This window comes from Rhododendron vialii, chromosome 10a, assembly GCF_030253575.1.
Source record: "Rhododendron vialii isolate Sample 1 chromosome 10a, ASM3025357v1".
Lineage (NCBI taxonomy): Eukaryota > Viridiplantae > Streptophyta > Magnoliopsida > Ericales > Ericaceae > Rhododendron > Rhododendron vialii.
In genome coordinates this window covers 13,086,435-13,097,725 of record NC_080566.1, presented here as the reverse complement: position 1 = coordinate 13,097,725, position 11,291 = coordinate 13,086,435, and the positions used below count along the sequence as shown (strand labels likewise).

Below are 11,291 nucleotides of genomic sequence, written 5' to 3'. Positions count from 1 at the left end.
CACACCAAAACCCATTTCGCAATTTCTATTTGCTGGCGACAAAACATAAGAGTGTCCCATCAGTAGTTAATAACTCAGGTGTCTGGGTTAGTTTATCAGTATCCTAACTTATCAGAGCCTTGTATGTACTTCCAATTCGAACAACCCAGGGACCCAGCCAAGCACCGCCAAGCGCATCCGAACCGTCCATCCCAACAATCAATTGTCCGGATTGAAAACAAACTCTTCCGGGAAGAGTTACCGGAAGAGTTCATTTTTCAATCCGGACAGCTGAAAACACTTTTGAACGGTCCAAATGTGCTCGGCAGGCGGGATGCTGCTAGTCCCAATTCGAACACATAAAATGGGGTCGCAATTTCTATCAAGATTTGTTCAGAGTGGTCCATCCACTAAAGAAAAGAGTGCCTTATCCTGCGGGGAGCCCACTCATGGCTCTCAAAAATCAAATCTGAAAAAGAAAGCTGATGGCCACTCCAAGGAATATACTCTTAAAGAGAGAGAGATAGATATCTACCTTTCCTTTGCCTCAAAACCAGATTATAACATCTGCAACTAGGATAGAAAGCCATGGCTCTATATGGTGCAAGACTAGTTTTGCCCATAGATCTAAAGAAGAAGCCATGGGAGCAGAAACTACCCCTTCACAACCGGTGGCACCCGGATATACCTCCGGTCGCTGAGGTTAGAACCGGAGAGCTTTTCAGGGTGGAGATGATGGACTTCAGTGGCGGTAGGATAACAAAGGAATACTCTGCCGAAGACATCAAACATGCTGACCCCTCTATTGTAAGTGCCTTTGTCAATTTCCTTATGGTTCTGTATCTTTTTAACTTGTATTGAAATACTAGGTTTGAAAACAACAAAAGATACACTAATCTAAGTGTTAATTTACACACTACGAGTGTGGATCCTCCATCATCTCTCCTGTACTCTGTATTTCGGCCCTAAGGCCAAATCCACAGACAACTTACGGGGAGGGAGAGGAGGAAAGAGGATTCAAAGTTGAAAGCAGGTGAAAAGATAACGAGGCACTAACCCATTCAGCTAAATAAGTCAACTACTTAATTTTTTGTTTTTATTCAAATTTTTTTCGTATTTGTTAGTTTTTCATTAATTTTTTTGAAGATTATTGTATCATCATGACGAGAAGAATCTAAAAAATAAAAAAATTATGATCGAAATTTAATTTTTTTTAATAAAAAAGAAAAAATTAACTTATTTTTGTCTTTATTAAAAAAAAATAGGTTTCGATCGTAATTTTTTTCTTGTTATGCGAAAGCGAACTATAGTCCATCAAGAGGAAGAGAAAACCCTGAGGGTTTGGCCGAGTGGTTATGAGAAAACAATAAGTGCTCCTCCATGATGTCACAAATTCCATTCCCACGGAGGCCAAATATTTCAAACCTTGGGGCCACTGGGGTATATCCGGTTGTTACCTTTAGGGCTCTGAAATTAATCGATGTGTGCACAAGCTGACCCAAACATCGGTTATTAAAAAAAATGTGATCCACAATTTTTCGGCAATTTGTCTAATAGTAAAAGGTAGTTGGGGACCATTTAGAAAAACAGTCACACTATTTTGTCACCTAACGATCCAAGTCAACCTCTATCTTCCTCCAAAAGATGCCAAGTTGGTTACTACATAAGCTGACAGAAAAGAAAGCAATAACTTCTGCTACTCTACTAGGGATCCGGACATGGCTCCTCCAACTCCAAGACTAGTAGTCCCCATAGACCTGAAAAAGCAACCACAGGAACAGAAGTTCCCTCTCCACAACCGGTGGCATCCTGATATACCGCCGGTTGCAGAGGTTAAGACCGGAGAGGTCATCAGAGTGGAGATGTTAGACTGGACTGGAGGCATTATAAAGGACGATGATTCTGCAAATGATGTGAAGTTCATAGACCTCTCAATCGTAAGTATGCGAAGATGAACTTTGTATATTACTGTTATTATAAAAGACTCAAGCAATTAAAGTTTCAGGTAGTTTGTGGGTTCGAGTCCGACGTACACTATTTTGTGTATTTAATGCCAAAGATTTGGTTTTCTAAGTGGGGTAACTTTAGATGCCGAGCAGCATTCCTGCCAAGCGGTCGATCCCGCCGTTCATCTCGGCACGAATAGCTCAGATTGAATCTGAGCGCATACAAAACTGAGCCGTCGATTGCTCGGCAATGATCTGAGCCATCGATTGTCGAGATGAACGGCTGCTTGGCACCCGCTTAGCAGGAGGTCCTTGGCAGCATCCCCCAATTCAGGGCCCATTAAATGGGTACTAACAGGGCGTAGTTTCTTTTTCGTACAACTTATTTTCCAATGACCAGATAGATAACTCTACTGCATAGCAGAGCAGGGCAACTGACAACTGACTCCAGAAACAATGTAGCATTAAGTGGGAATATGTAGCAGGAGAATTTATTCTGCAATGTCTCATGTTTACTAGTAATTAACATGATAGTATAGTATCTGTTTGAAGAATGATTTTCACTCTTATTTATAAATCCACTCCAAATCCTTTAGTGTTTAGAATTTCACCAAATGCAACTCTTCTAGCGCGACAAGTTTTGGAGTCCATTTACAAGAAAGAGCGAGTGATAATCCTGCATAAAAACCAAGATGATCAAATAAGTGTAACTGGTACAGGTGCATTACCTTAGCGGGCCGATTAGAGTTACAGATGCAGATGGTGCCCCGGCAAAACCAGGAGATCTTCTTGTAGTTGAAATCTGCAACTTGGGTCCTCTACCTGGGGATGAGTGGGGTTATACAGCGACGTTCGACAGAGAAAATGGGGGCGGTTTTCTGACTGACCATTTCCCATGTGCAACAAAAGCCATCTGGTATTTTGAAGGAATATACGCCTATTCTCCTCACATACCAGGTCAAACAAAAAAAGACACGAGACAAAATTTTGAATTTTGCATATCTTTCCTATGCTACTAAACTACGACGCACTTTTTGTTGCACAACAGGTGTACGGTTTCCTGGCTTAACTCACCCTGGAATTATTGGAACTGCACCTTCCATGGAACTACTAAATATATGGAATGAAAGGGAGAGGGAAGTAGAAGAAACTGGCCTTCAAACTCTGAAATTATGTGAAGTTTTGCATTCTAGGCCTCTGGCAAACCTACCATCACCCAAAGGTTGCCTTCTTGGCAAGGTATGAATTAGTTCTGGTAGTAAGTGGTATTCTCAACAAAAATTATGTGAATGGGTTATCTTATTGGTCATGATTGGGTGCAGATTAAAGAGGGTACTTCAGAATGGGAAAAAATCACTCACGAGGCTGCAAGGACGATTCCAGGAAGAGAAAATGGAGGAAATTGCGACATCAAAAATCTCAGCCGAGGATCAAAAATATACCTCCCGGTATTTGTAGAGGGAGCGAATTTTAGCACGGGAGACATGCACTTTTCTCAAGGCGATGGTGAAGTCTCGTTCTGCGGGGCAATTGAGATGAGTGGCTTTCTTGAACTCAAGTACACTTCATATCTCTCAGCTACTAGAATTCTACACTATTTTCTGGACCTCTGACTCACACCACAATAACTATAACTTGGAAGAAGTTTAGTAACTATTATTAGCACAATTGGATGACAAACTAAACTGTAACTCTGTAAGTCATAAATCTCCAACAACGAGGTACCAAAATCGGCCAGATAAACAAAGCAGATTGGATTTGCCATCAAGTTTCGGACAAGAAACTTTGAGTTCTACTGCTCCTTAAACCCTCTACAACAGAGACAAGAGTATGAACAAGTAGTTGCGATGATGCTAAGAATTAGGACAAGCTTATCTGTTGAATAATCAATTCAATGACTGTCGAATTTCAGGATCAATGAATGGAAACTGCAGCTAAAAGCTGCAATTTACAACCAAGCACCTAAGTTCATTGGTTCGTTAAACACCTGTGAGTAACATGGCTTACTTAGATAGAAGCTTTAAACCGAAAAAACCAATCCAACAACAGGATATGCGGCCACCTGATGATGTTATTAGCTAGAATGTGATGTTTGATTCATTTTGGTCACAAAGTTTAGGACACTAGAGTCTGGACCACAGTTTAAGTTTAAAAAGAGTCAATTTCATCCGTACTAATGCCATAAAATTGAAGACATGAGAAATGTTTTCATGATGCGCTGAACTATTCTTCAAGAATTATGTATCAATGATTACTCACGTGACTTAACTTATATGTAATGTTCATTACTTAACCTTGGTGATTCTGCTTGTTCGCAGATGTGAAATCATCAGAGGTGGAATGAAAGAGTACCTCACACCAATGGGACCGACTCCCCTACACGTAAACCCAATATTCGAGATAGGTCCGGTTGAGCCCAGATTCTCAGAATGGTTAGTATTTGAGGGAATAAGTGTCGACGAAAGTGGAAGGCAGCACTACCTCGACGCAAGTGTTGCTTATAAACGTGCAGTGCTCAATGCGATCGACTACCTGTCAAAATTTGGGTATTCTAAAGAACAGGTCAAACATCTCTGTCCCGAAACAGCATCTGTATTTTCTCTAAGAACACTTCAAACAAGCTTACACGTAGGAAGCATACGAAAACCTCGAGTGTGCTATTTCTGATTTCGGTATGTTACTGACTAACGAGGTATATGTGATGTTGGTTATCAGATATATCTTTTGCTATCATGCTGCCCATGCGAAGGAAGGATTTCCGGAATAGTAGACTCCCCCAATGCTTGTGCTACCCTTGCAATCCCAACAGCCATCTTTGATCAGGTAATAACAATCTGCCAACTTTTTAGAACACTTCTAAGTTGAATATATTTGAACCAATTAGGGAAAAACCAAAACTACTGCATTACGCCACAGTCCACACACACTGCCCAAAGTTCCGCGACCTACTCAGATTGGAAATATACGAACATTGAATGCCTAAAATAAAGCAGTTATTCATGTTTTTCCTCAGTGCCTTGCTGCTTCACTTTTGGTATAGTTAAAAACTCATGAACCATTACATCTATAAAAATAAAATAAAAAAAGCGCCTCTACTTGAATAAATATTGCATCCGAAACTTTTCATTAAAGAAGAGGTGTTTGCAGCGGCGGAACTAGGATTTTCCTACTAGGGGTGCAGAATCTTGAAAGTTCAAGCATAACAAATATATTAGAATGCAAGGCCGCGAAGGAATTGTAAACCATTACTCCCTCCGTCCCTTTTTTTGTGTCCAGTATTCCATTTTGGGCTGTCCCTTAATAAGTGTCTATTTTGTAAAGTTAGGGGGTAAAAGTTGGTATATTGTCTATTTTGTCCCTAAAAGTAGATTTTATTTTGAAAAGTTAGTGAGTAAAAATGTAATGATGATGGGTAAGTAGGGAAAGTGGAGGAAAAAGTCGATGTGAAAGGTGTAATGATGATGTCTTTTTAATAAATTGGAGTTACGAAGCAGGACACTTAAAAAGGGACGGAAAGAGTACTATTTAAGCATTGCCATAAAAATTTCATATGCAAAATGTGAAAGTAATTTTTTTTTAATGGACAAAAGTTCGTTAAGTCTTTAACCAACAGCTAAGGTTCCATAGAAAGTGGGCGCTTTCACTGAGTTGCCTACCTGCTTCATCTGAGAGTCCGTTAGTAAGAATCAAACTTCAATCAATCGAACGCGAGTACCTTTTTGCTAAGGATTACCACCTGCTGTTCATCCATAAGTGGGCTTCCCGAGTCAACCTTCAATGCTAGTATTTGAACTGATTTGGAGCAGAAAAGTCTAGGCATAGATAAGAAAAGTCTATCTATAGATTATCTATGAATACATTTCAGGGTATTTTATTTACTTTTAATTGGTGGGGTACTGAAGCCTATCTCTTGATTTGGAACAAATTTTTAAGGCCTAACTTACAAAAGTCTAATGGTTAAACGTACATAGATTGATAAGGAGCCCCATCCCAGATGAATTTTACTATAGTAATAGCTTTTGGGTCTTACATAGGGGTGCCATTATACCGTATTTATCCTACTATGATATGAAATACTGGAGTGTTGTCACTAGCAAACTGGGGGCGCCCCGAGCCTTTCCGTCAAATGCCTGTCGAAATTGATAGGAATGTAAGATACATCATTGTAGAAAAAAGGAGACATTATTAGGATACGGCAAATGAACATCGAATGCCTCCCCAACTTGTTAGCCACTGTGACAAGCATTAGTAGCGGGTAGCATAGTTTCTTTGATCTAAAAATGTTCAATAACTACGTTTCTTTATGCGAACACCCATTATCCATATATCAGTTATTTTGAATCATGCATTTGGGATCTTTCTAACACGCATCGTTATCTTGCAGGATATTCGTCCAAAAGTCAGCAAAGTGCCAGTTGGGCCACGGCTCGTGAGGAATCCAGATGTGCTGAAATGTACGTACGATGGCAATCTTCCAACCACAAAGAACCCTTGCTCCGCTACATAATCGCTACCAACAACTGCAAGCAATGCAAAGATTATCGTGCAAAAATATCCCCTTAATGCATGTAGAGATAATGCAAATACAGGGTACTTTTCTAGTGGCTGGAAATAATCGAATAAGCGATACTTTGAAACTATGAGGAACAATGTACTCTAAGCTCTCCTGTACACTATGTTTGGACTATCAGTTCACAACTTCAAGTAAGGCACTGAAATCATGGCAAGTAGCTGATTGAAGCTGGCCCCTACGTGGTCCTGCCTCGAACTTTAAGAAAAAACTTCTACAAAATTGAATTGCGGCAGAAAGTTTCGTAGCTCAACATTAAGCCCGATGGAAATGCTACACGACTCAAAAAGAAAATACAATGGCGTCTTTGAAAAAAGATCTGTAAGGCCAAAACCAGTTTCAAAGATTCGGCAGTACTCAAAACTGGATGAATTTCTATCGCCGTATTCCAGCTTGCAGTTACTCACAATGATCCATTATGTAGCACATACTAAGAAAACGTTCATCCTACAATTCCAAATCCACAGAGTCGACACAAAAACAGAAGAAAAAATATACGACTAAATGAATTGTCAAATCCGCTCACGATTCGGGAGGGATTAAGTCCAATTTGCCTGATCGAACTATTTAGAAATTCACTGCCAGTGGCGAGTTCACTTCTAGATCGCCCCACAACATCCTCACAGCTTCCAATCCATCCTCCCTGAATTGGAAACGAATTCGGCATCTTCCTTGCACCCCTTGAATTCAATACTTTGTTTGGTTAATTGTTGAAGAACGGTTAGCAACACGGAATGCCTTGCACTACCCTACGATCTATTGCTAATGGTGTTCCAATTTAAAGGAAGATGCATGCCATTGCCATTGCCTTCGCGATTGTCCATGGGCGAGGGCAACCTGGAATACCTTACTACCCTACCACATCCTGAAACCCGAAACTCGCTTGGAGTGGGTTCTTAGAATTCCAAACCTTCCAGTCAAGCATTCATCCATAGCTCCATGGAGCACTATTATCTTCCCTCCGCCATTTGGCATATTTGCATCAATAGAAATCAGCGTTTAGTCGATTCAAGCTCTAACTCGAATGCCCAACCACCAACTCAAGTCGCAAAAACAATTTTGGCAAAATCTATAGAGTGGTTGTGCAACAATTTCCCATCCAAGGGAGAGAACCCATTGCTGTCGGATGTGTACCTCCACATCCAAAGTTTGCCAAGTTCAACACCGATGGAGCTTTTGATTCACGAATGGGGGAAGCCTCTACGGAAGGCTTAATCTGGGGTCCAAACGGGAGATCGTTAAGGGGTTTTCACCAGGACATGCATGCAAACGCAAGCATCATGGCCTAAATTTGGTTTTCGCGCGCTCTGAAATTTCCAATGGAAGAGAATATTATGAGAATATTGGAAGTTGAAGTGGATGCTTTGGACATCACACAATTACTAACAAAATATGACATTGCACGTCATCCTTTGGGTAACATTTTGACTGTCCGCAGTTTATCATGGAGCGGTTTGAAGTGGTGCCGTTAAATTTTTTTAAAATCCTCTGTTTGATGCCTACCGCAAGGAAAATTGATGTGCAAATGCTTTAGCAAATGATGTTCTGATTTCATTGGGGGATTTCCATACTTACATGTTGATCCACCTTGTAATGCTAGTTCATTTGGTGCCGATTGGATAGTGGCCGCGATTGTGAACTCTTTATTTATATGATTGCACCTTTTATTTATTTAGTAGATAAAATAAAGTATTTTTTTATTAACAGCCTAGTGTCAATAAGTAAAGAAAAAGACAAAAAAAAAAAATTACACTCCTCTATCCAAGAGGCAGAGGTTCAAGGTCTCTTGGGAGTGGTTGGAACCCAGAGCTATGGAAAGTTACTGGACTCCCCTATTGCTAATCTAACTGTCCCGCTAACCCTTGTTGACTATAAAATATGGCCAAAAAAAATTATATTTTTTACATTTTTCAATACACTTTCACACACTTTTTATGTATTTTTCACCCATTTCAATATTACAGTACTTTTTAAACATTAATGAAAGCCCATTGAGCGGTCTTTGTAGCATTTTTCAATAAAAAATCAGAAAGACTATCCCTACGGCTATGTTTTACTGCTCCCTCTACCGCTTTCAATTTTACCGTATAAAAGTGTTTTGAACGTTCCGGATTTTAAAAAGACTTTATCAAGAATAGATGGTGAGATTGAGCGCCACGATAGAAGCAACGATGAAACAGAACAGTGGATGTAGCACTGCAGATAAAAAATTGAAGTTGACAAAGAGCTACTCCAGTAGCCTACTACTCCCTCCGTTCCAATTGAGAATCTCATTTTCTCTCTCTTGTTATTTTTCAAATCAAAAAATCAATTATTTTCGTGTATAATTTTTTAAATTTTTTTGCACCGTATTAAATATGTCGATTAGTACTTTAATTTGGTGCGAAAAAATTCAAAAAATTTATACAGAAGTAGTTAATTTTTTAATTTAAAAAATAACACGACTTTTTAAAGGTGGACTCTTAATATGAAACGGATGCAGCAATATGATATGGAATTTGACTTTGTTTGACAGTTGCAGTCGATGTCTTCTTTGTGGCAGAGTTATGGAAAAGTAGCTGGACTACAGGCCCGGGATGCAGTCAATCAGGTTATGGGCTCAATATAAATATGGATAAGGATTCTTCCGACCGATCGAAGATGTCATATCCTGTGTACGGCAGTGAACTCCAGGCTAAGGCCTATTATACTGCCCATAGAATAATATGGAAGTATTTATGAAGGTACTTTTTATGGTCACCATTTTCTGTGGTCGGGTCATAGGTACCAGTGTTGTCAATCGTATCTTACCGGTAATGCAACGATACACATATCTAGGTGTACCAATCAACCCAAAAGACGGTCTGTACTGGTTCATACTTAGACATACACCGAAATCTTGGCCGGTACAAAAAAAAAAATACGTATGTTTTTCTCTTGCTTAAAAAAAGCTCGAATCTTAAGATAATTTAATAAAATTGGGTGTCGATATGCAATATGTGAATCTTCTAAAATTGGTTATTATATTGATGTTAAGACATATCAAAGTATTAGAAATTGTTTTACTTTTCAATTTGAAACGGTACCAAGATACATACTAGTAACGATATGTACCGTCTTAGTAGAGAAAACGGAACACTTGTCATTACGGAATTGACAACTTTGATAAGTACTACTCTCTCTTTTTAAAAGCAAGAACTTCAATATATAGAAAATAAAATTATAACAAAAACACACAAAAAAAAAAAAAAAAGATCAAAAGATTTTAACATAATACAAACAAAAAACAAAAGCTACCAAAAAAGGCTTCGGTGTTAGAAACCATCATTCCTGTCACTGATGTATCAACCATAAATAAGGCACTAATTAACAATATAAAGTCTTACAAAATTTAACTTTTTTAATTTCTTATGTTGCTTATATTATATAATGTTCAGAAAATAAATAGTCTTCTATACTTGTGATATGTGGATATACTAAAATAACATGTGCTAACATACAGTGTGAGAGGTAAAGCAATCTAATCCACATGTGTTCATGGTATTTTGATCTTTTCCTTATCAAAGTTAAAACCTTTTGTCCTATTTTAACGGCAAGGAGATCAAATGATCGATGTGTATATTAATTTGTAAAGTAAGAGATGTGAACAATTTCTAGAGCCAGAGGGCAGGTCAGTGTATTTGTCATCAGTGGAGGTCAGTGTAATTTTACCCTTTTTAAGCCCAAAAGTGATTTGATAAAAATGTTAAGAGCTAATTAAAATCGATAGTATGGTATTAAAATGAGTTTGTCCTATTTGAAAAATGTTAAGAGCTAAATTTGTCCTATTTTAAAATGAGTTTCTCGTACAGGGCAAGCAATATGGGTCGTGAGGAGTAGTTATTTTATTCTTATTGAACTTTTTATGGGCTTTAATTAATCTTTAACTAGTTTGGATTATTGTTTCACAGAGGACACAATACCCAATAAGGAGGTCTAATTTTCCAAGTACGAATATCAGAACCTTGTAAATCTGAAGTTGCCAAAATATATGCAACTACATTCGCCGATTTGTGAATAAAAAGAAAAATCATATGTCCTATCCAATCAACTTCCGAGCGAATAGTTCCTTCGGGAACATCTGATTAAATTGAAATGATATAGAGAAGATTACCATGGCCCCTACACAAGAATGACACGAACAAATCGAGAAATAATCCAAAATTTTTTTACCAATTTTTTTTATTTACCAAAAAGAACTTCCCAGCAAATATCTTTCATCTATAAAAGTTACTACTACTTATTTATAGTAGTTCACTAGGGATTAGGAAATCCTATAATGCAAGGCCCTGCAAGGCTCTGTAAGACGCATATGGGTCATCGATCTTGACAATAAATAATTGAGATATGATTTTTAATTATGACCGATAAGACACTACTACAATAATCATAAAAGATGACAATTTAAAAGTGTCATTAAACGTGAAAGATAACAGTTTTGAAACTTTCATCTATGGAGCTGTCATTAAAAGTTTGAATCTTAAAATGACGGTTTAAAGTACTTTAAAACCGTCATCTTTTGTAATGACCTGCTCCCTCCCTGTATAATATTGTCTGTTTTGAACACCAAACTCCATCAAACCTCCAAGTGAGGTCACCCATCTCAGGATTACTCCAGTGTGAGCACGCTTAACTATGAAGTTTCAATTGACTTTGGTACCCTCATAGTTTTAAAAGTCCTTGTACCCTCATATTATTTATAGCACACAACTTATACTTCACCAAGCGATGTGGAACTACCCTCGGTTGACCCTTCTAGTCACCGATCCGACAGCCCC

General features: G+C 38.4%; 1 protein-coding gene and 1 non-coding gene across 3 annotated transcripts; both read left to right on the top strand.

The window, feature by feature from the left end:
- Positions 1 to 368: 368 nt before the first annotated feature.
- LOC131303422 (uncharacterized) lies at positions 369 to 6,643 on the top strand. Of its 2 annotated transcripts, none has more exons than XM_058330277.1 (7): positions 369 to 786; positions 2,645 to 2,882; positions 2,974 to 3,164; positions 3,248 to 3,483; positions 4,244 to 4,487; positions 4,641 to 4,748; positions 6,310 to 6,643. In XM_058330277.1, exons 1-7 carry the CDS (start codon positions 568 to 570, stop codon positions 6,430 to 6,432), a joined length of 1,359 nt encoding a protein of 452 aa, XP_058186260.1. In that variant the 5' UTR covers positions 369 to 567; the 3' UTR covers positions 6,433 to 6,643. The 2 variants fall into 2 exon arrangements, with proteins under 2 accessions (XP_058186260.1, XP_058186261.1); XM_058330278.1 differs by lacking the exon at positions 369 to 786 and adding an exon at positions 1,655 to 1,916.
- Positions 6,644 to 10,578: 3,935 nt separating this feature from the next.
- On the top strand, positions 10,579 to 10,681 carry LOC131305750 (U6 spliceosomal RNA). The gene has a single exon (XR_009193312.1). It is a non-coding gene; the product is annotated as a U6 spliceosomal RNA (small nuclear RNA).
- Positions 10,682 to 11,291: the final 610 nt, after the last annotated feature.

Bases quoted from the DNA above. Each gene is read 5' to 3' on its own strand.
- LOC131303422 (XM_058330277.1), top strand. From the start codon at position 568: ATGGCTCTATATGGTGCAAGACTAGTTTTGCCCATAGATCTAAAGAAG. The intron at 2,883-2,973 runs GTCAAACAAAAA...GTTGCACAACAG, and splicing joins CTATTCTCCTCACATACCAG to GTGTACGGTTTCCTGGCTTA. The intron at 3,484-4,243 runs GTACACTTCATA...GCTTGTTCGCAG, and splicing joins AGTGGCTTTCTTGAACTCAA to ATGTGAAATCATCAGAGGTG.